General features: G+C 32.8%; 1 protein-coding gene across 3 annotated transcripts in view; it reads left to right on the top strand.

Moving 5' to 3' along the window:
- Nucleotides 1-26,218, top strand: part of LOC126741743 (aquaporin AQPAe.a) — a 247,416-nt gene that overhangs the window by 96,042 nt on the left and 125,156 nt on the right. For all 3 annotated transcript variants that reach the window (XM_050448290.1, XM_050448289.1, XM_050448288.1), the window contains exon 2: nucleotides 1,711-1,904. In XM_050448290.1, the coding sequence (XP_050304247.1) occupies nucleotides 1,711-1,904 (194 nt within the window). The remainder of the gene's footprint in view (nucleotides 1-1,710; nucleotides 1,905-26,218) is intronic.

Genomic DNA, 26,218 nt, shown 5'->3' with positions numbered 1-26,218 from the left:
GACTTCTGCGGGACCGGATGGCATACCCAGCTTGCTACTTCGTGAATGTGTATGTACTCTGTCCAAGCCTATTTGCACTTTATTCAATCTGTCTTTAAAGTCGGGAGTATTTCCTGCTTTTTGAAAGAATTCGTATATTACGCCGATATTTAAGTCTGGTAATACTAGTGATGTCAGTAATTATCGGGGAGTTTGTATACAGTCAACCTTGCCTAAACTTTTGGATGCACTTGTAACCAAGCAATTGTCATGGCAATGTAAAAGCCTTATTATTAACAGTCAACATGGTTTTCAAAAAGGTCGTTCCACTGTTACTAACTGAATATGTTATAAAGATTATTTGTTTAATGCTTTTGGTAAGGGTTCACAAGTTGATGCTGTTTATACGGATTTTTCGAAGGCGTTCGACGCCGAGAGTTAATCATGCGCTTCTATTGACAAAGCTCCAAACTTAGGTTTTGGATCAAATGTTATTTGTTGGCTAAGGGACTATCTACTGGGTAGATCTCAATGTATACGGCTTAATAGCTTCTTATCTAGCAGCTTTTCTGTGCCATCTAGCGTTCCTCAGGCATCACATGCGGGTCCGTTGCTTTTTACAATCTTTGTTAATAATATAGGATTATTTGTAGGAAATTGTGAATTTTTATTATTTGCTGATGATTTAAAATTGTTTTTGTCTATTGATTCTAATGTTCAATGTCAATTGTTACAGGATGACTTGCATAATCTCTATGAATGGTGCAACCTTAATGGTTTAGATTTAAATGTTCCGAAGTGTTATTCAATAACTTTTGGAAGAATTCGCAATCTTACATTGTTTGATTATAGTATAGATTCCACTATTTTAAAAAGGGTAACGGAAGTTAGGGATCTCGGAGTAATTTTCGATTCTAAGTTGACATTTTTGTCTCATGCTGAAAACCTAGTTCAGAAAGCGTATAGAAATCTAGGATTTATAACTAGATGCAGTCAAGACTTCTCATGCTCTGTCTATAAAGTTCTCTACTGTTTGTTCGTCCATTCTGGGTTGGAGTATGCTAGTCCCATATGGTCTCCATTTTATAAATCGCATATTGAAAATATTGAGAAAGTCCAAAATAAATTCTTAAGAAATTGTTCTTTTAAACTTAAGGTTCCATTAGCTAATGGTCATACTGATTACAAGTCGGTCATGTCAGTTCTCTCTTTAGACTCACTTGAGTTAAGGCGTAATAATTCAGACTTGTGTTTTATTTTTAAATTAATATCTGGCATGACTGATTGTGATTATCTTTTAAATAGGCTGAATTTTCGGGCGCAAAAATTGACTAGACTGAAAAAACTCTTCTATGTAGATTTTGATAGTAGTTCTTATAGACAGGATAATCCTATAACTAGAATGCAACGTTCTTTCGATAGGTATAGTCTTGACTTGCACGTTTCTTTTAGCAGTTTTAGGAGTTCTCTGAAATTAATTAATTAATTAGTGACTCGCTACTTTACCAGCTTTCTTTAAATTAATTTGTTACTTTGATTGATTTATGTCTTACTATTATCTAGCTTAAGTTATATTATTATTAGTATCTTTTGTGTTATTTTATTTTTGTAAAATTGGTGGATACCGTTAAATAAATAGACAGTTCTTACAATAGTTTTATAGTATTTATCCCCTATTTAACTTTTATATCATTTGAATAATTAACTAATAATTATTTTATTTCGTCTCAGGTTCGACTTCTCAAGAAGACATATTCGGATTGCACGAGTTCAAAGAAAATAAATCACTATGGAGGATGCTTACGGCAGAATTCTTGGGAACCCTTATTTTGGTATTTATTGGATGCGCTGCTTGTGTTAATATGGGAGCTAACTTGGTATCAATTGCCCTTACATTTGGACTGGTTATTGCTACCTTAGTACAGGTAAGTTTTGTGAACTTAATTATCGAAAACTTACGGGAAATGTGAACGGACATAAATTTGGTACAGAATTTCCGATGGTATTAAACTGATTAACAATGAAAATTTACATCTTACACTAAGTTAGTATAAGTTGAGCTTTTTCGATAATAAATTCCGTATAAATTTGTATTTAATCAGAAAAAAAAAAGAAAAAGCATTGACAATCTAAACAATTCATTGTTACGTGGGATCTTTTTAATTAAGGAACATTCTTACATTTAGCAAATTGCTAATCAGGCTGGCTATAATGTTTTTATTAATACATTTTTATTCATCTTTAGCAACATTGCTGAATTTAAAAAAATTCTCTATATAATCAGTTGCCTTGATTCCAAACAAACGTGCTCTATATGATCAAGGTCACAAGATTATAAATACTGTAATTAGGGTAAAAGGAGGAGAGATGGACCACATTTAAAAAAATTAAACGTGCTTCTTTAATAAAAAAAATAACAAAATTGGAAAAAAAAATATATAACATGACATAACATTGGTATTTCTTTTGGTATAATTAGGAATTAAAAATATTAATTCTAGGCACTAAAAAATATACATAATGACAGGTATGCCATTCGTCCATCTATCCTGCTCTGTGGAGATGAGATGGAACACTAGGGGTAGGATAGAAGTACCATGCTATTCTTTCTTTTTTTTGGTGGCTACAGTCTTTCCACACTTGTTGCAAAGGTTAACGAAGCCAGAACAAGTTTCATGTAACCAACGTTTACAAATGATACATTGCAGCCGTTCGTCTTTTTTAGACGTTTAGTTATAGTCCTCCTTGCAATCGACACATTCATTTTCTAAATCACTAAAGTTTTCTTCACCACTGGAACTGTCATCAAGAGTAACGTCATCTTCAGACATTCACCTTTCTCTTACTTTTTAATTTTCTCGCAGATTTTACGTTCTTTTTGAGTTGTGCATCATTCTTATTTTTTATAAATTCCTTAGCTGTTATCTCTCCGTATATTTTTTACGAACTCTTTTCACTGCTGCAGATAAAACAGGTACAGGCGTTACTTCATCAAGAGCCTTTCCGGGAGTTATATCTTCATCAGGTACTGATGACTTGGTAGGGTTGATGGGTAAGGCTTTTAGATTTTGAAAGGAGGAGAGGCCTTCCGGAGAGGCCTGGTTGAGGAGACTCAGCTCTAACTGATAAGTTATCTGTCTGGACCGTCTGTAATGTTTCTGTTTCAGGACTTTCAAGGGGTGTCTGTGTTAAAAAAGCATATTCCGGGATAATTAACGGATTAAATGGATGGAACAGTTGCTGAGTTTCCCCATGCTCGACCTAACAGCTTACCAAATTGAAGACGATTAAGGACCCTGTTTGGGTTATTTTGAATCATAAAACGGCATTCAGCGTAGAAGTTGCTTTTAAGAGATTTAAAGAAGGCGCGATCAAGAGGCTGCAGGTAGAGAGTGGTATGCGATGGTAAACAAAACAAAATTTTATAATTTTGCTCAGCAAATTCTAGTAGGTCCAGGTTGGTCGTATGGGACGTGTGGCCATCTACTATTAGTAAAGTTTTACCCGAGGGCTTCCTTGGTAAAAAAAGGGTGTTCGTAACCATTCTAAAAAAATCTCGCTATTAACGTAAGCAGATTTTTCCGATTCTAATTTTAGAACCCGGTGGCATACCTTCAAGCCAGTCTTCTTTTTTATTTTTTCCTTTGAAAATACAATATGGGGGGATAAAAGTGCCTTCTGCGCTACAACATGCTATGACACTACTTGTCTCATCCTTTTCCCCAGGGCTCATGCTTGGAACACATTTTGATCCTTTTTCGGCTAGTACCTGACTAGCCCTAGTGTTCAGCAGCTGTAATCCTGTTTCGTCTGTATTGAATATATGCCCGGGTTTATCATAAAAATTATGTTCAGTCATAATTCTCTGTAGATCCGAAAAGTAATTATTAACGGTTTCTCTTGACATTCCCAAAGCTCGCGCAATTGAGGTGTTCTCGGATTGAAATTTCAGATCTTCGCTTTAAAAACAGTTCTAACCATTTTTGGCCCGCTTTACCTAAAAAAGACGATAATAAATTAGCAATGTGGTTTTTATTTTTTTTATAATATACCTTCTTTTTTATTAAATTTATTTGGAATCCCCAATCGTCCAGCTAAATTAAACGCCATGATTCTTACTTCTGTTCTGGTGGGTGCAAAACCTGCCTTTTGCAGTTTTTTTTATGTGACTGACTATTTTTGTTTCGATGTTCGAGCTCAAACAAAAATCTGGTCTCAGACGATTACAGCTATCGATGTTATTTGCTTTTAATCAGCGCTTAAAAGTTGTGTTTGGGATCCCAAATGCTTTCGCGGCTTCGTTAATGCCCATACCGCCATTCTTCACAGCATCAACTGCATCACCTAATGCTCTAGCCGTCCAAGAACCTCTTTTAGGTGCGTTTTGTTTTCGGATATATTTATTGGGCATAATCCTAAAACAAAATAGGCTGGTCCAACTCTCCTCCTTTTAAGTGGGCTATCTATCTTCAAATAGGAGGATAGATGGACCAGTGTCTAGCTTTTAAAATATGCCGATTAGAGCTACGATTGATGCTCTCTAGTACACCTTGTATATGGTATCTAAACACGAATCCAACAAAAATCGGTTAAACTTACCTGATTTAAAAAAAAATAAGATTCTCAAAACTGATATAAAATTTTTGCACGTGGTGATTTCAACTATCGTAAATAACATTCGCGAAGGTGCGTTATAATGCGTTTCAGTCGCCGTCTCAAAGGTAACTGACGCTAAGAGACAGAATGGGACAGGTTAGTCTTGCCCTGTTGCCAAACCTTGCCGGATATTTTGAGTGGACCATCTACCCTCCTGGTCCATCTCCCATACTTTTACCCTAATATTACTGTGATAAAAATATTTATTGTGGTTACGTTGGTCCAGTTCAAACATATCTGTGGCTAAGCACTTTTGCCTTTTGTAGTATAGTAAGATTTATTAGACCGAGCAACATCTATCTCACCTTAACTTATGTAATTTCTTATGATCGGCGTTTTCGTTTCCATACCTGTATAAGAGATAATGAACTACTAAAAATGATTTAACTTTATAATTTAAATGGTTATAAATGCTTATCGAAAATAAATATTAAGACAAAATTCATGTTGCGTTCAAGCAAAGACAATTAACACTAAGTAATATTTAAAAAATAACAAATTATGGATTTTTAATTCAAATTTAAAAATAAACATTCTCAGTTTTTTTTTTAAAGTTGTTTACTTACAGTTGTATAATTTTTCACGATAAATTTATACTATACAATACCCGTATACTACATTGAATCTTAATTTGGCATTTGCCACTATTACAAACAGCAACAGTAAAGAACCGATACACATTATAGTTGTTTTAAATGCGGTGAACGTCCTGCTTTAATTAAGACCAATGCATATCATGAAAGTCTTGCGTGAGGTTTTGCCAATTCATTGTTACACTTTTTCAAAGGAATAATGGTCGGTGTTTTAAGTTCAATAGTAAACTAATAAACTCCATATAAGACCCAAACAAGTCTATTTAAAAGTGTTTGATGCAATCGAATAGGACTTAATTATTCGCTTTATCTATTACACTCAGGAAAGAATTACTGACCAAGTTGTGCAAAAATAAGATCGTTTTTAATGGCCTTGAATTGTGTGTGGAATTGGTTTTATTTTTAGTATATCAATACTCTGATGTTGAGTACCATTTTTTGAGCAAAGTGAATCAAATGAATTCAGAACGATTAAATGACACAAAAAATTATATTTTTCTATTTTCCTAATAACGTTGCTTTTCCCATTCGTTCCACAAATACTAACAAACCAAATATTTTAGATAACCAACAAATCAGTTTAAATAATCTCTTTATAATTAAAATCTCTAAAATCTCTTAAAATCTCTTTGTAAACAATATTAAGGTTGTGTTTTTGAAAGTGGTAGACATTTGTAAAAAAGTCTAATTTCGAACTTCCATTAGCTTAACTTTAAATTTAGCTCGAAGTTTCGGTTGGGAAATATCTCCAAACGTTATCAACGCGTAAATTAACAACAACTATTCTACAGGCTTATACAGGATGCAAGGCGTACGGTTAAAATAGCGCGTAAGCTATACCGAGTAGAAAAAAACTTATGTGATATGTTTAAAAGGTTGACAAAAATCCAAAAATCAAAAATAATTGGGGTGCGTCAAAAATAAGTTACGGAAAAATGTGTAGTTTTTTTAAATAGAACACACTCTATTTAATGGCGTTACGCTTTTGTGGGCAACAAGATCTTTACACTGATACCTCATTTTTTAAATTTCATTACGGCGTTGCCACGTAATTCGTATTTTTAGGATATTTTTAGTGTTTTAAGGAGTTTATTAAAATTCTTATAGCACCCGCTGTGTTCAATCTAGATAAACGAAATTTTTAATGTAGCTAGTTTACGGTATCGGCTTTATCTTTCGGTAAAAGTCTGAAATTTTTTTCATACAGAGTGTCTAATATAAATTTATCAATTTACTTAAATAAAACATGCAATATCTCGATTTTTTTAAATAGAACAGCCTGTATTTTTCTCTTTCATGAAGTTTGCTTATCTATTGTCTATATTTCTTACGAAGTATGTCCTATACCTAACTCGTTTTTTTTAAAGATATTTTACATTCTTTAAAAAACGGTGCCTATAAAAGCGCATAACTATGTATTTAAAAAAATCGATCAAAATTGCTTGGAAAAATTAGTTTATATTGTTGACAGACTATCAGCACAAATATTGATTTGACATTCAAATAGTTGCGTTTGGTTTACTGTTTTTTTTTGAATATCGTTAATAAAAATATTTCACATTAGCGCTAAAATACGTTTTAAAGATTCAAATTATTGTATTACTTGCAAATTATAAATTGTCCACACGAAGAAGTTGTGTGAAATACACTCTTGGCATCCAGAATATATGCGCAACGTTACCCCGAAAGAACGCACTCTCAACCACAAGTATTTGAGAAACTTAAAAGCTTCGAAAGAACAGGAAGTGTTATGTGTGAAAAACATGAACAAGTAAAATCAGTTTTCTTCGTTTGTAACGAAAAAAATAACAGATGAAAGCGTATAAATAAGATGCCCCAAAGAAGTACTAGACAACTTGCTAGAGAATTACCGGTTGGTATTAGTGCAAGTTCAATTACACGAATGCTTCAAAGTGAATATGTTCTATTAATGTTTGGGCAGGGATTATTGGGAATTATGTCATAGGACCGCATTTTTTTCATAGACAGGTGAAATGTACTATCGTGCCGAAAAAAAACTGGGGCAGCAAAATCTCCTACATCTCTTGATCTATTAGAATAATATATTTTGATGTTGTCAAAGTTAATTTAATTTTGTGACAGCCGCGTCTACAAAATCGTTCTTTCAAAATGCCTGCATTATCTCCTCAACAAAAAAGTGATAATATACACTCGTCTGATGGATGGAGTTCCTATAAGAAGAATCGCAGAAGAATTGGGCATTAGTAAAAATACCGTTTCCTTAGCTAAGGCAAAATTGCAGAATATAGAGCAATTGTAAGAAATCCAGGTTCTGGTCGAGCAAAACTTTTAAACGACATTCAAGATAGAGAGTTAGTTGCCTTTCTAAGAAACAATCCGTTTGAAACAACAATAAAGGCGAAAGAAGACACGCATTTTTCTGGTTCTGCTAATACAGCTCGTAGTAGGATAAGAAATTCGGAAATTAAAAGTTGCTGTGCAACAAATAAAATATTTTTGACTGAAGCAATCAAACAGAGAAGATTAGAGTTTGCCTATCAATATGCTCACCAAAACAACATATCGTCGCCTTAAAGTGTACACCTGCTAAGTCCATTTTTGGCTAAAATGCGTTTTTTCGAAAAACCGGCAGCACTTCTACGTTGATTAGTTAACCTGCCAACTACAAATGTGTAATAATAATCCTTATTTTATACGATGAGAATAACAGCTAACTCCCGCCGACTCAAATCCACTTTGTAAACACAGCCAAGTCCACACAGTCCATTCTGATATTTCCGATGACGAAGCTAGCAGGTTGGTACCATATTCGGATTCCGACTCAGGCTCATCTTATAGTAATCCGACAAAAAGTAAATAGCGTAAAAAGCGCTTTCAAGTACAAGAATCAACGTGGTTTGCTGAAAAAATTAGAAAGTTAAGAGAAAGGGGTCAAAGTTACTTGGGACGAAACAAAAAAAATGGAAAATGGACCTATAGCAATCCAAAAAAACTTCCTACAATAAAGGATGGGTGCAAATGTAAACTAAACCCTAAAGGAATGTTAAAATGCTCTGCAGTAAACGAAGGTCAAAGGCAACTTATTTTTAACAACTTTTGGAAAATGACTTGGGCGGAAAAAAAGTTTATGCAAACACTCTTGTCTTTTCTATGCCACCTAAAAGACACAGAAACCGACAAAAAGAAAATGAAAGTAAAAGGGGACAAACCCTTCAATATTTTTTAAGAGTAGGAGAAGAAAACCTTAGAGTTTGTAGGACAATGTTCATTACCACTTTAGGAATAGGTCGTTTGACGATACTCCATTGGAAACGGTCTTTTCAGTAATAGTTATAACTATGCCTCAAACACAATATATTAACTGAATTTCTTTACCCTGGTTTCAAAACCTATAGATATAAAAAATTAAAACTTACCCTCCCTTTCGAGTAGAGTTCCGGATCCATGGTCACATAAAAATACAAAATCAAAACGCTATCTCCGATTTCTGCACACGAACTGATTTTACAACAAATAGCGAACATTTAGACAAATGCACGAGGTTATGAAAACATTAGAAATGCGCATGGGCTTGAAACCAGTGGCGTCCATTTCAAGGGACTTGTTTGAAAAAACTACATATTTTTCCATAACTTATTTTTGATGCACTCTGTATATGTAAAATTATTTTTAGTTTGTAGATTTTTGTCAACTTTTTAATCATGTCACATAAGTTTTTATCCACTCGGTATAGTTTAGGCGCTATTTTAGCCGTACGCCTTGCTGCTGCACCTTGTATACTAGAGGTGTGTGATAGAGGTCTTCAGATGTTGAGAATATCAAAACTGTGTTGACTGAAGATTCCTTTGTTTTGCTTTATATAAGTTGCTTCGAGTATCTTCTTTTCTTCCAGTATTGCTCCTGACACAATATATCTTATGGCCATTGGACCAAGCATGTTCTGCTACTCCTGATCTGTTCGGCTCCATTTTCAATATTCTTTTATCCTGACTTCCAGTGGTTGCTTTATTTTGACTATGATGACTAATTGACTCTTTACTTTCTTAGGGGATTTGGTATATGTAGTTCTTGAATTCCAGTATCCATTCTTGTTTGGTCTTCGATACTTAACTTAGTGTGGTCGTCTTCGAGATATAGGCAGTTTTAAAGTTGAATTTTCTGGCAATTCTCCAAAGTTTCTTAGATGTAAGGAGTCGTTAAAAATCCTGTAGGATCCTCCAGTCCCTTTGTGGTTTTATTTATTCGTTTTTCCGTTCTGCTAGCAGACTTTGGTGCTATTTTCTATTTCCCTGTTGAGGTCAACATTGCTTTTGCATATTGCGGCTGCTCTCCTATACAGGGTTTTTATGATTCTTTGCTGACCTATTACCATTATATAATTTAGAGATTCGTTAATTATCCAGCTACTACACGAGAACAAGGTCTCCTTTGTACAAAATCAATTCGTCAAAATTCTTCAGACCACTAACTTTAGACCCATAGATAAGCTAGCTTTGATATTAAGCGGCTTTATACAAATGTGTTCATTGGACAATCCCTTAATATTATCAGCAAAATACTCAGACAGGCCGCAACATTTGCAGAACGTATTGGACTTTCACTGGAGAAAGTAATAAACTTTTTATAAGTTTATCTTTGTAACTCCTATTTTTAATGTAGAGATATGTTTTACGATCAGGACGACGGATTTCCAAATCGAGGAACACACTATAAGGAAAACTTAATCCAAACTCAAAGTCTGGCCACATGATGATGACATAGTTATTATTTGCGATAAAAACGATACAGAATTGTCAAACATTCTGTAGCATATTAATAACATTAGGTCAAGCTTCAAGTTCACGATGGACTTAAGAACTGAGTCAACATTGCCCTTTAGTTATTTTTGTAAAGAAAAACAATGAATATATCGCAATAATCGCAAATCAATACACACAGGGCAAAACCTACACTACAACTCTATCCTGGTTCAAAAAAGGTGAAAATTATTAAGACCCTGTATAGGAGGACAGCCAAACTAATAAAGACAACTATTATGAAAGCAGCAGAAATAACAAAAAATGAGCCACATTAACCAGAGGATTCCGTACATCAAGGGAATTTTGGAGAAAATCAAGAGAATCGTTAGAAAATTGAAGATCATAAGACTACTTATATCAGGCAGAACAAACGAATCTCTAGTTAGCCCAGATTCCAAAAGACAACTAATTCGGAGTACCCATTTAGTGTTCGTGAAATTGCACAGGATATAGATATGATGTTAGTCCGCATGATATGATCCCTAGAAGACATTAACAAAAATTTTCTATAAAAATGTGGGCCGGTATTCTTGTACCATATAATAATTTACTTGCTTCCTACCCATTTAACGCAAATACTTATTTAAGTTTTTAACAAAATATGTTGCTTTTATTGTAGCAAAAAATCCTCTAAAACCTTCCAAATAAACTGTGGCTTCATTATATTTTGGTGTAAATGTGGGTTAGGTTTGCATTTGAACAAGTAATTAAATAAGCGAGCCTTTCAGTATTTAACTATTTTGACTAAACTACTATTTGAGACTTTCACGTTTTCTATCATAAAGTGCTTTCTACAATAAAATTTTCATTACTCCCGTGGTGAAATGTCTTTTATTACAGAGGACGTGCATGCGTGGTGCAAATTGACCTGGAGCGTATTATAAATTTTGTGCTTAAAAAGGACTCTGCTACAGTATTTAAATTTACAGGCGCTGATTGTCATGTTCGTTATGATTTAATTCTTGAAGTCAACTGGTCATCTCCATATTTATCTAATATATTATATCTAGTATGTTTATATAATATACTGAATTGTATATTTGGAACATGCATTCCACTTAAGCAAATACCACTGCGAAGATTTCTAGTTTATTATTCGCGGATAATTGAAAGATTGCTAGAATATCACTTATATTGAAAGCCGGGGATCCTAGTACTTACTCAATACAGCAATTTTTCGAAAATATTTGATATTTAACACCATATTCGATATTTACAACGTGTCATCTCCGTCGACCAGAATGAATGGTTTACTGGGCGATCTTGTGTCACAAATTTATTCTGGCTGTCTGATCAAGTATGTGAATCAATTGAAGATCATACTCAGATCGCAGTCATTTATACTGACTTTCAAAAAGCCTTTGATCGCATGGGCCATGATGTATTGCTGAATTTATTAGTCAGAATGTCCTTTCAATTGGGTTAATGAGTTTGTTTCATTCAGATTTATTTAATAGATCCCAGTTTGTCGAGTATTAAGGCTTTAAGTCGAAATATTTATTGCTACCTCCAGGATGTTTACCTTAAGCCACTAAATCGGTTAAGTTTTAATGATTAAAGAATATTTTTATATAAATTTTTTTAATATACATTTGTATTATCAAGATTTTATTACCAATAAGGCTAACTCGCTTAGGCTTTACTCTTTTAAATCAGATCCATTATATTGGTAATTTCGTAATTATATGCAGTTGGATCTCAAGGATAAGTAAAAAGTCCAGTATATCATATGCTTATAGGATATTACACTGCACTAGCTACAGATTTAGTTGTTACCAAAATAATCATTTTTCCTTTCGCTTATATTAATATGTTGTAGAATAAGTTAAATCCTTTTTTTTGTTTGAATCATTGTTAAGCATCTTTTAATAGCATGATACGTTTAAAATCACATTGCACGTACCTGTTAGCAATTAACGCATGACAAATCAATTGCAACGCTGTCATTTTCAACAAATCTAACAATAATAAATGATTAATAATTAGCACTTTCATAGGAAGCGCTTTTGTCAGACGTCAAGTGTTAAAAGATCAGTCAGAATAATCGGTCTTACAGGCGGTTGAATTTAACTTAATTGTACTTTTTCGTTAACTTAATGCCTCGTCAGCCTCTTGATGCTGTGAACTAAAAGTACTTTAACGAGTGAATTCGAGAATAAGAGAACTGTTATAATCTCTGCGTAGGGTCACGAACTTTTTCGCTGATGCTTGTGTTGATTGGTTGTTCACTCTTTTTTATTTTTAGTTTCATATAACTGATACACTATGAACAGTAAAAGTTGTTTATAAATATTCATTTAAAGAGTAAAATCGATACTATACAAGTAGGGCTATAGTATGAGATTTAACACTAGAACCACAAGGTGGCATCGTATAGGACCCCTATATTAGAGTACCTATATTTTTCATGTTGTATGGAAAATATAAAAATGAAAACACACATTTATATTACACATATATTTATTTATAATAATAAAAAATTATTATTATAAATAATATTAAAAATTATTATTATAATAATATTTACAGTCGACACAAGAGATGCCTCAGCACATACCCCCTTATGGCAATGTTCACATTTGTTTCGGGTTTTGCGTTTTTTTTTTAAGGACAGAATGCACATCGGCCTTAAAAGTTCGTTAAAGGTTCTGGTATGAAAAGTTGCGTTTCGTTGCAATTAAAAATTTTGCAAAACTACTGCTCATTTCTCTTGGAAAGCGGCCATTTTCCATAAGCGTCTATTTTTAGAATAAATTACGGGTTTTGTTTGTAAAGTCGCCTTAGGTAAACTTTCATCTTCACCTGGAATTGCAGCATCAAACTCATAATTTTCAACATCATCCACTTCTGTATAGTCTTCGGTTTCGCCCTCTGATATTTCACAGTCACTTACATCTTCATACAGGTATTTTTAAAGTTCAGATTCTCCTAAAGGGCGTTTCCTTTTATACGTGACAGAAGTTAGTTCCAGGGTTATCTAATTTAGGTTTTTTAGACTTCATCTAAGTGTAACTAATACTCTAAAATAAAAAAAATATATGTATTCCTTTAAAATATGCACTAAATTATAATACTAACCTTAACAGTTTTTTTAGCACAAAATACAAGATGTCGTCATATGCGACCTAGACCCAATAACTCAAAATTATCAAAACAAAACATACTATCTCACTATGTTATTAAGAGAGCACTAAAAATGAGGAAGGTACTTAGGCGCACAGCAACCGGAGGAATCGAATGAAATTAATATGGATGGAGATGGAACATTGTGCCGGACGCCACCTTGTGGTTCTAGGGTTAAGCTGTTTAAAAGAGGCAGAAGAAGAGAATTATAATATAGTTTAAGGCGCATGATTTGGGAAGATGAAATTTACTTTTTTTGTAAAGTTTTCAATTATATTAGCCATATCATTCCATTCCTCTCTCTCTCGCTCTCTCTCTCTCTTTAGTGGTATACTTTATGGCTGAAGTGGTTGCCACTTAAGTTGTGGTTTAGGCAGTCTTCTTTCACTAATCCCTATCTGAGCCATTCCTGATGTTTCCTTAAAACAAAGCACCCGTGAATTTCTTAAGTTGAGCGATCCATCGTCTTGGGTAGTGTCCAGTTTCCTTTCCACGACCAGTTTTTCCTTCTAGTGATGTATCTAAAGTATTTCAGAATTCGCCACTTTATTACAGCCTTTCTAGTGGAGTAAATTCTGGGGTCTAGGGAGTCATTTTTTTTTGGAAGTACAACCAGTTGAAACATGTTGGGTTTCATTAAGTATGTTACATGGCATATGAAATCGCGTTTTACGACATTTTCCGGTGGTCGAGATGTTTTTTATCCGAAAAAAATTTAAAAAAATTGATTTTATGAATTTCGTTTGTGTTTCCATCGCTCTATCTCTGAAAGTACTTGAGCTATCAAGTAAATTTTTTTTTAGATTAAAGCTATAACAACAGCGCTTTAAACAACATCTCACGTTTATTCAAATTTGTTTTTTTTAATTGTTAAATAATAGGAAAGTAAAACTTATTATTTTCAGAAGCATAATTGTGAGAAAAAAAGAAAAGTTTATTTATGAAAATTTGTGTACACTCTTAAAAATAGGTGAATAAAAATTCAACAATTGTATAGATTTTACAAACAATTTGATTCTGGAAATGGTACAGAATCAATTTGTGTAGAATTTCTCTATGCTATTATGTTTAAACAACTGTGGTTCTATAATCAACAAATTGTGTATCAATTTGATTTATTTAATTGTATATATAGTACACTATTTGTGTACTTAAATTCGACAATATTTTATATTTATTTAATATAATTGTTCAGTAAAAAAGCAAACTCTTAGTGTTTTTTTAACATGGTATGTACAGGAAAAAAACACAATTTGTGCATTTTAAATACACACGTTAGTGTAGGTTGTTTTAACAATATATTTTATTTTCTTTCATTTCAACTATTAAATTTTATTACAAATTGTGTATAATAATACTATATATTGTTTTATAAATTTAAATATAGTATAGGTTACTTATTTTAGGTTTGTATATCAAATTAACATAAGAACTGGAGTTTTTTATTACAATGTTTTATATTTATATTCATAAAAATTTAAAAATAATCAATATATTTGTATAAAAAAATAAACAAATTGTTTAAAAATTTAAAATACATTTTAGAGAATTTCGTCATAAATCTGTGTAATAATAAATTCTAGTGAGCCTGGGAAAAACAGGATAAAAAAAAGCTGTTTTTTTATTTTAACAATTTATTTAATTGTATGAAATATTTTCGAAAATTCCACCATTACCACATTAAAGCAATGTATTAAATCTTTTCTTCAATCGTTTCAAATCTAAGTTTTTTCCATAGATATTTTACACTGTCTCCTTTATAGCTCCATGTAAGTTTAGGGGATCTTGGTGGACACGATATATCTATACACGATATAGCAACTAGACTAAACCAAAATAAACAGCAAAAAAAATGAACAATGGTTAAAAAAGCTTATTTTTTAAAAACAACCCTATCATGTGATACATCATTAGAATCAGATGCTGAGATCCCTGTACTAAACATCGAAAAAAGCTCACCCTGTATATATCGTATTTTCCCCCTCTCTAAGGTTTTAATAATTTAGTAGGAACTTTAGTAGGTATATATCTTCCTACCTACTTATAGTTGTGAAAGTTATACTTGCTAGATTTAGTATCTGTGGACTGCGGTTCACTTTTATGAAAAGTTTGATTTAAGTTTAAACAAACCACATTTATAAAGACTTACATAAAGCATTTCAATGCAATGACAATATTTGGTTCTTCTAAACCAAGTTAACCAAAGACGAGAGTGTGAGAGCTAGTGGCTGGCCACAGTGAGTAGGTATATGTAGGTATAGGAGTTCAAATTTCCTTATAATACTACTACATGACTTGAAAAGGACGGTACAGGACTGTCAGACAGTGCTATGATTAAGTAGATACCATTTTGTAATACAAATTGAAATACAAATGCAATAAAGGTTACAAATTTAACCGACCTCTACATTAAAATTGGATAGGTACAAAGATAAAAAAGATGTAAAAAAAGTAAATATACCTACTTATCTATTCTATAAGTAAAGTTATCAGTTATCACTGAAAAACTAAATAGGTACCAGCTACCTGTCTAAACATCAAAATATCCAGTAAATTCCAAAGTATACAATAAATGCAAAAAAAATAAGGTGCTTACCTAATTACCTACCTACAAACTGCTCCTGGAGTTGGTCCAATAAACCCCACTCCTTAAGTTTATCTTCAACGAATATATCCATTTTTTTCTTATGCAATTTTAACACTTAACGAAACGAAAAAACCTTAAAACAAATTCATGCCGGCCAATTGATTGAAGGACTGAAGAATGAACAGTTGAACACCTGTGGCACTGGGAATTATAGCAATGCTGCCATCAAATGTATCTTAAAGATTACACCGCCAATTAAAAAAGTTACGTTTCCTTTTTCCTTACGCGTGTTATTATCACGATATTATTTAAATAAATAAAATTAGAACTTATGCTGATTGAGCTTATTTTTAAATATCCTATTAAATCATTTTCAATTAACAACTTTAAATCGACTGCAAATTTTGATGCATTCCTTCACAACTGTTTAATATTGAATCTGGCAACATTGACGCTAACAACGAAGTTCTAGCGGCAAAGGCAAGGGCGTCTGGCGCGTCCTCCTTTATACACAATTGTGTATTATAACTACACAATACATAGTTTAAAATTCTATAATTGTGAAGGGCTATTAGCAAGAATCTTTTTTATTCTACACAATTGTAAATAAAATCAACACAAGCCAGAATAAAAAATTAATTAAAAATTGTAGTAAAAATATACTTGGTTATTAGATTTTTTACCAAACTGCATTGGATTTAAAAAAAAAAATGTGGAATATTTATACACATTATCTTAATAATTAATATCCACTTATGGTGTATTAATTTAATATGCAATAATTGTATAAAATATACACATTAAAACATATACAAAATGCCTGAGAATTTTTATACAGGACTGTGAGATATTATCTAACAATTGTGTACTAAAATTAAACATTTTTTTTTACACGACATAATGTGAAAAAATCCATCGGGATTTTTCTGTGTGTATATGTGAGCATTTCATAGAACTTGGGCGTCAAGCAGGCAAAAGAAACGACAAAAGAACCTCTATTTGGATTTTCTAGTGGGTATTCAAGTGATGTGCTGACGAACTTTTATTGAAAGATTTATAGTTTTCGACCTTTTAGCTTTAGATGTCTTTGTTTATGTTTAGCCTATAATATGATATAGGAACTTTTAAGTTTAAGGCATGCGAGATGAAGAAAAAGCAGATTGAGACGGTACGTCGTATTGTACGCATTAGCGAGTTGGCTTGTATAACCTTTTTTTTAAAATAGATCGTTGGTAAAGCAGTTTATTTTTTATTTTTATTTATTGCTCCTTCTTACATCAGAAGTGGGATAGAATTCGCGTATTAATCCGCAAGTATAAAGAGGCCGCGAAAAATACTTGAAATTTTATTATATTAAACCATAATTACGAGAATGGAGCAATTGACGGAAGTGTTGGCGGCTACACTTAAAGAACTAAGAGACGTGTCGTGTCGTAATTCGAGTCCTGTGACCGCTATCGAAATTCCGAAATTTTGTCCAAGTGATAGCGATGGAGCTAGCAAGTGGTGTGAACAAATTGAAAAGCTTGGTGATACATTTAAATGGTCGTCCCTTGAACAATTAACGAGAGCAGCTTCTGGACTTCAGGGAGAAGCGAGACAGTGGTATAACAAGTGGCAGCCAATTGAAAAATCATGGGAAAGTTTTAGGGAGGAGATTTGTAGTTTCTATCCTCCAAAGAGGAATCTAAACGAAAAGTTTCGTAAGGCCAGCCTGTATACCAGCCGAAGCGCCACCTCATATTGTGAGTATGCCAGAACAAAAATTTCTTTAATTCAAGCCCTTAATTTTGATTTAACAAAAAAACAATTGTTGGAACTGGTTATAGGCGACTTAGATGATATTCACGTTAAGACTGCTGCTTTTAATAGTAGACTAGATTCAATTTCAAGCTTATTGACTTTACTTGCATCATATGAAGTTGCTCAACCTACAACCAGTAATTTTAACAATCGATTGAAACGGCGTTTTCCGAACACTGACAGTATGACGAGTGGACCCAGTGTAAAATTGTGTTACTTTTGTCGTAAGCCTGGTCATTTACAAAGGCAGTGTCCGGAAAATGCAAAATCAAATTTTATACAGAAAGAAGCTGATAGCTCGTTTATCTCTAAAATAAAATGTAATTTTTGCAATAAACTTGGCCATACCGCTGATAAATGTTTTCAAAAACTTAAACAAGAAAAGCAGAAAGGTTTTAATATCAATAATTTTTGTATTGAGCTAGATGACAAATTTTGTACAAAATTTAAAATTCAAGATTTTGAAGTAAATTGTCTAATTGATACCGGGGCTGAGTGTAGTTTACTTTCTAAAAAGATTGCTGGTAAATTAAGTTGCCACATGGAGACAAATTTTACTTTATTAAAGGGAATTGGAGGTAGCTTTGTTTCATCTCTAGCAAAAACTACAATAAATATTGAAAATAATGGGACTGCCTTTAAAATAACATTTTGTATAGTTGATGACACCGACATATCTTTTGACGCTATTTTAGGTAGGGATCTTTTAAATTATAAGGGCGTAAAAATTTGCACCGATTCTAGCGGTACCAGAATTTATTTGGAAAGTCCTACCTGTAAAGCCGATTCGATTTCAATAAATTCATTTGCACATTTTTCTGACAATATTTTGTCGCCTTTGCAAGGTAATTATTTAGAAGACCTAAAGAAAATGCTTACAAAATTTGCAGTAAATATTACAACCGGGAACTCTGTTTCTGCAGTAAAAACTGCCGAATTTGAAATCAAGCTTTCTGAGAACAAAATAATCTGTTATCGTCCTTATCGTATGCCTCTCTCTGAAAGGGAGATACTTAAGACTATAATAGACGATTTATTAAAAAATAAAATTATTCGTGAAAGCAATTCCCCTTATGCCAGCCCTGTTATTTTAGTCCATAAAAAGGATGGTAGTTCCCGATTGTGCTGTGATTATCGAGCTCTCAATAAAATTACAATAAAAGATAAGTGGCCCTTACCCAGAATCGATGAACAACTTGACAGGCTAGGTCAAAATAAGTATTTTACTACACTTGATATGGCTTCTGGGTTCCACCAAATTCCGGTGGCCAAGGGCTCTATCGAGAAAACCGCGCTTATTACCCCTGTGAGTACCTGAGGGTCCCTTTTGGCCTTTCGAATGCACCCGCTGTATTTCAGCGTGCCATTTGTAATGCTTTAGGAAAATTGCTGGATAAAGACTGCTTAATTTATTTAGATGATATTTTAATTACTTCTCTTACGATCGAGGAAGGATTAATAAAGCTAGAGCGAATTTTAACAGCCTTAGCAACTGCTGGTTTCTCTTTAAACATCAAAAAATGTCGTTTTTTTGAAACATCTATTGATTATTTAGGTCAAGAAATATCGGCTAGTGGTGTCCGACCAGGGCAACATCAGGTCAATGCACTTTTAAATGCCCCAGACCCTAAGAATGTAAAGCAGGTAAGGCAATTTATGGGCCTAGCTGGATATTTTAGGAAATATATCCCAGAATTTGCATCTCGTACAACCTGTATTACAAATTTGACAAAAAAATAATGTAAAATTTAATTGGGGGGTAGAACAGGAAGTAGCAAAAAGCTATGTTTGTGCCTTTCTTAGTCAGAGACCTCTCTTAGCAGTTTTTAATACGGAGTTGGAAACAGAGCTACACACAGATGCTAGTTCAATAGGTTATGGAGCAATTTTATTTCAACGTCATGGGAAAGAGCTAAAAGTTGTTTCATATTTTTCTAAGCGTGCTTCCAAGGATGAGTCAAATTACCACTCGTACGAGCTCGAAACGCTTGCTGTGTTTTATTCCGTTAAACACTTTAGAATTTACCTGACAGGGATTCCTTTTAAAATAGTGACGGATTGTAATTCCTTAAAACTAACACAAAGTAAGAAAGATCTTCTTCCGCGCATCGCGAGATGGTGGTGTTTTCTTCAAACCTTTGATTTTCAAATAGAATATAGGAAGGGTAGGCATATTCCTCATGTCGACTATCTTAACAGAAATCCAATATCACAGAAAGTCCATAATGTTATAACAATTTCTACAGATAATTGGCTTAAAAGAAATCAAAGTAAGGACCCAGAGACCCAAGAAATTATAGAAAAGTTAAGGCAAGGACAACTAACTACCGAATACTTTTGCTAAAACGACATTTTGTTTCGAAAAATTAATCCAGGGCAAAATCCCCCCATCTATAGAGCTTTTGTTCCAAAAGGAAGCCGCCTTGGCTTGTTACGATTATTCCATGACGAGCAATGTTATATTGGAATTGACAAAACTTTTGCGAAAGTCAATCATTATTTTTGGTTTCCTGGGATGGCAAAATTTGTAAGAAAATATTGCAATCACTGCTTAAAATGTATCGCAAGTAAACAATATTCTGGCCCAAAACAAGGGCAGTTGCATCCCATTCATAAACTCCCTGTTCCTTTTCACACCGTGCATGCCGATTGTGTTGGGCCATTCCCAGAATCAATTGAAGGGTATAAGTACCTTTTACTCCTAATTGACGCTTTTACAAAATACATTTTTCTTGTCCCGCTTAAGTCCCTCTCTGGAGCGGAAATGTGCTGCCAGTTAAAGATCTATTTAAATATTTTTGGAAATACTAGCAGATTTATTTCTGATCGGGGCACAAATTTTACAGATCGGTCGGTAAAGGGTTATTATCAGACTTAAAAATAAATCAACATCTTATTGCTAAAAGTGCCCCTCGCGGTAATGGTCAGGTTGAGAGGTATGTTTCAACCGTTTTAAATCTAATACGAACTGAAATTGAAAATAAGGCAGAATGGCCAAACGTTATTGCAAAACTGCAGCATACTTTAAATTCAACTAAACAAAAAAGTACTAGGTTTTCTCCATTTTATTTATTGACGGGTGAAAACGGCGACGATAAAAACATAAAGGCTATAACAGAACATTTTGCCGTAAGGGCTGAAAATAACTCCGCATTGAAGAGCGACAGAAAACTGGCATACGAACATATGAAGCAACAGGCTGAGTACTCAAAGAAGTTATTTGATAAAAAACGAAAATGCGCTAAAGAAATAAAGGTTGGCGATTTTGTTTACCATCCTTCTGGTAACTCTCACCTGGCTAAATTGGATGCAAAATATGATGGTCCATTTGAAGTAACGGCAGTTCTTCCAAACGAACGATTTGGATTAAAAAACTTAGCAACGAATAAGAAAAGAGTTGTGGCGATCGACATGATTCGTACTTGGCCCGGTGAATTCTCGGAAGATACGACTGCTGTTCTGTGTGAGCTGACAGTCAGATGTTCTGTGTGAGCATTTATTTATTTGTACTAGAGTAACAACAAACGTTTTTTATTTTATTGCTGTGTGCTAAAATTTTATTTTGCTGAGTGCAATTATTTTTATTTATTGCTGTGTGCTAAATTTTATTTTTGCTGTGTGCAAATATTTTTTTTATCGCTGTGTGCTAAAATTGTATTTTGCTGAGTGCAATTATTTTTTTAAAATTTATTGCTGTGTGCTAAAATTTTATTTTTGCTGTGTGCTAAAATTTTATTTTGCTGAGTGCAATTATTTTTTTATTTATTGCTGTGTGCTAAATTTTATTTTTGCTGTGTGCAAATATTTTTTTTATTGCTGTGTGCTAAATTTGTATTTTGCTGAGTGCAATTTTTTTTTTAAAATTTATTGCTGTGTGCTAAAATTTTATTTTTGCTGTGTGCTAAAATTTTATTTTTGCTGTGTGCAAATATTTTTTTTTATTGATGTGTGCCAAATTTTTATTTTTGCTGTGTGCAAATATCTTTTCTTATTGCTGTGTGCTAAAAATTTTATTTTGGTATGTCAAATCGCTATATTATGCTAAAATAGTTTGGTAATTCTATTGCTATGCGCCAAACATTGTTTTTCCTTGTGCTTGTTATAACATTAGCTGTGCGGAAATCTTTTCTTTTACAGATGTTGAAGTCTAATCTTCAAGGCGAGGTTTGCAGGTCTCTCATTCTGGCAATGTTGCTAGAAATGAGGGAAAACTCGAGAGCGAATTTTCTGTCAGTCTGGCCGTGTGAGCATTTCATAGAACTTGGGCGTCAAGCAGGCAAAAGAAACGACAAAAGAACCTCTATTTGGATTTTCTAGTGGGTATTCAAGTGATGTGCTGACGAACTTTTATTGAAAGATTTATAGTTTTCGACCTTTTAGCTTTAGATGTCTTTGTTTATGTTTAGCCTATAATATGATATAGGAACTTTTAAGTTTAAGGCATGCGAGATGAAGAAAAAGCAGATTGAGACGGTACGTCGTATTGTACGCATTAGCGAGTTGGCTTGTATAACCTTTTTTTTTAAATAGATCGTTGGTAAAGCAGTTTATTTTTTATTTTTATTTATTGCTCCTTCTTACATATACATGCAGCGTATGAAATGAAGCCAATAGTTAATAAAAGTTTTTGAAAAAAACATTTTTCATATATCTTTGATAGTATTGAGTCAGTGAATTTTTTTTTATAAGCAAAATTGGATTTGCGCGCTTAGCGCGGCTATCATGTCGAGTCCGCTGTCACGATTCGGTATCGAAGTGACTGACGTATGATGGCGCAAAGTTTGTAATAATAAGTACGTACTGATGTGTTTCATTTTAAATATTTAGTTAGCTTTGTATATGTATAATATACCCATGTATATACATACATAGGTACCGATTTATATATTATAATAAATAAGTGGTTTATCATTTTTAAAGTAAATTAAAAATGATAATTTACTGCTAAATAAATAAATGGATTAATTGCCTCACACATACCTACTTACATGTATTATTGAAGTAAAAATGATTATAAACAAGTTTTGCTGAAATAAAACTCTTATTTGGATAAATAAATATAGCTAAATATAATGGTTGTGTTGTGGTTGTTTAATAAACGCTACACTAATAATATTCTAATTTGTTGTTATCATCCGCATCCATCTCGATATTTTCAAGAACGTTATTACAAAAACGGCATTTGCACTCGATACAACATTTTAAACCCTCTTTGATGACATTTTTTATTGTTACAGTTTTTATCAGAACAATAAATATTTAATGATTTTCGAACAAAATCTGGAATTGGCTTATCATCCGAAAAAACTGGAGTCCATACATCTTCAGTTAAATTCCATCCTGACGCGTTTGTATTTATACTTGGCATTGGGATATCACTGCTATACCATATTCAAAGTTGATACATACACCTGCAGGAAATTTATGCATATTAAATTATAATATATATTATTATTCCTTAAAAATTTGTTTACCTTAAAAAATGCTGATAAAAAGCACCTTCAGTTGGAGGAAGTTCCGATAATGGTTTATTTGTTAATGTCGCTAGCTTAACCCTTAGATCGATTAATTTCTGGACATCTTTATCTTTATTTCTATATAATAGAAGGACTAGCTTTGTTACAATCTTTAATGCCTCTTCATTAGATAGCAATGGCAAATCAGACAATTTTTGAAGAATGATTATATTTTTTTGCCATTGCCTAAAAAGATTGAACTATTAGGTATAAAATAAATAACGCAACCTAATTTTTTTTACTACAAAAAAAAGAGGTATAAATATGTACCGTGAAAAAATCCTATAAATAACTAAAATAACTTATAGGTGCATAATATTACCTGTTTGAACGGCAACCAAGTTTTTCTTTTTTTTTAGTTCCACTACTGTTGCAAATAAGGCACATTTTCCTAACATCAAAACCATCGGACCTAAAATGCTTAGCGGAATAATTCGAAGGACCGGCACCACTTTCTAACTCCCTATTATTACTATTATCAATATTTTGAAAACTCGTGTAAGATTTACTACAGTATTTATGATATTTTACTGTTAGTGTGCCATTTAAGATAGATTTTTCTTTTGCCAGAATTTCTTTTCCAATATTATCTTGCCTTTTTTCTGCACTTGATATTAAAGACAGCAAACCTTGTATTCTTGGGTTTTGTATCACAGATTTGTCACTATTATACACAGTTTTCTTACATATAATGCACTCCATTGTCTTGAGCAAAAGTAAATAATAACACAAACATGAAACAACCCAGTCTAGTAGAAATTACTTCCGATTAATACTGCAGGGGCGTACGAATAATACAATAATACTGCAATACTATTTATAGCCCGCCGCCGCCGGCAGCGCTAAAGCGGAGCGCTCAAAAACACAACTCTGGCCTATAAAAAAAAATTTGCTGACTCAATACTATCAAAGATATTTAAATTTTTTTTTTAAACTTTTATAAACTATTGGCTTCATTTCATACGCAGCATGTATACACAAATTTTCATAAATAAACTTTTTTGTCGATTGCTCAAAATTTTGCTTCTGAAAATAACAAGTTTTAGTTTCTTATTATTTAACAAATAAAAAAAAAACAAAATTGGGTAATCGTGAAATGTTATTTGAGGCGCTGTTGTTTTGACTTTAATAAAAAAAAAATAGCTTGATAGCACAAGTACTTTTAGAGATAAGGCGGTGGAGACGTAAAAAAAAACACGTTTTCTTAAAAAACGTTTTTTTTTTTTTATTTTTGCGAAATAAAAAACATCTCGACCACCGAAAAATGTCGTAAAAAAAGATTTCATACACACAATTACATTTATTAATGGATTCCATTAAGTCTCCTTTGGTTGTACGCCGGTTTTTTTTTCTCGAGAACTAAGCGACTTTTCTCACCAAATTTACACTACTATTCATGAACTCCCAATTTTTCGAGCATGAAAGTAATAACATTGATTGTACGTTCAAGGAATCTTCAGGAGTCTTCGTCACACCCACATTTCGAAGGCATCCAGCATTTTGATGTCTGTGGAATTTTGTCGTATATGAAAACGGGAAATACAAGTGCTCCAACTCACTTATTTTGTTACTTTCGTATTGTGGTTATCTTTCCAAATTTTTGCTAGTTTAGTCATAGCCGGTTTAGTAAACGGTCTTCTTCTCTTTATATCCATCGATGAGTTACATTCCTTATTTATATAGGCAGCCAGATAGACTATTTCACTTACATTTTCTACAACATGAATGTTGGGTGCAGCTGCTAGTTTGCTAGTACAAGCTATTACCATAAGTTTTATTTTTTGTTTGGTTGAGTTTTAAATCGAATCGTAAACTCTCTTGCTCGACCCTTTCAATCAACTCTGCGATCTCTTATTCCTCTTTCGCAATAAGTGTTGTATCATCCAGGTAGCAAAACTTATTTATTGACTTGCCGCCAATAACGCTTGTATGCTTTGTAAATTACAGGTTTCAGAAATTCTGGTACCGATCTTGACTATTACCTATGCTATTGTCATCAATCATGAGGTAACGTGTAACGGGATTTCCAAATCTAGTAATATTTTTCCAGACCATCCCACGCAATTAAAGGTTTATTTGTTGTTATTTGTTGTTACTTATTTGTTTTTTTAAGTAACGGATTACTGCTTTACTTCTTTTATCCTGTTTAATTTCCCCGATGAAAGAGTTTTGTATATGGATTAGTCTACGCAGTATTTCCTCTAAACCTCTACTACGTCGTCTATGTCATTGATGACTTTCTCCTCTATTTTCCACGTTTTTAGTTTTAATTCTTTTGTAATTTCTTAAATATTTTACCTATTTGCTTATTCTTATTATTCTATATGGTGATTTTTATTGTATTTCTCTACATAGTCTCCTTTATTTGGTTCGTTCTTGTGTATTTGTGCCTGCTTGTCTGAGAGACTTCCTTTCTTCTATTACACTTCAAGTTTCGTCGGTCATCCATTTTTTATTTTTTACTTTCTTTTTGCTTTGTTAAATTACTTGTTCTTTGTAGTTAATAGATTTGTTTTGAGATTTAGCGTGGATTTGACACCCCATTCCAAATCAACCATATTTCTAATCAGGCGAGACTGACAAATAAAACTTTCCTCTGTAATTCAAAAAATAGTATAAAATATTTGAGTAAATAATAAAACGTTTTCTTATTAAAATAATTTTTTAAATGAAGAATTACTCTAATCCAAACACAAAACTCTGGCAAAAAATTTGCTCATGGATAACGAGTATTCTGGCTTAGGGAATGTGGCTGCAGACAAACCGCATAGATATTGAGTACCGTTTTTACATAAATTAAATAAGTATAACATTTATGTAATTCGTATGATAATGCAAAACTACATAATTAACTATAAATATAAACATAAGCAATCTTTATGAAGCAATAAATAAAATACTATACGATTAAATTAAAATAAAACGCCGCGGCTATGCAAAACGTACACACTTTCTTTAAACAATTTAAATTGCCTAGTAGCAGATCATTTCAAAAGATATAGATGTCGTTGCCAATAATTCCCCTATAATCTCTAGATTCAGTCGATAGATTTAGTCTCCTTAGTAGTCTCTAGATTTTCTCAATCATCTTCAGACTGCGCTTATTACTCCACCTGTTTATGTACTCTCAAAATCTTATAGAAGTTACTAAAGAATATATTGTTAGTTTCCAAAATTAGA

Source organism: Anthonomus grandis, chromosome 10 (assembly GCF_022605725.1).
Source record: "Anthonomus grandis grandis chromosome 10, icAntGran1.3, whole genome shotgun sequence".
Taxonomy (NCBI): domain Eukaryota; kingdom Metazoa; phylum Arthropoda; class Insecta; order Coleoptera; family Curculionidae; genus Anthonomus; species Anthonomus grandis.
Note: the sequence above shows the minus strand (reverse complement) of the source record. Positions and strands in the feature narration are given on the sequence as shown.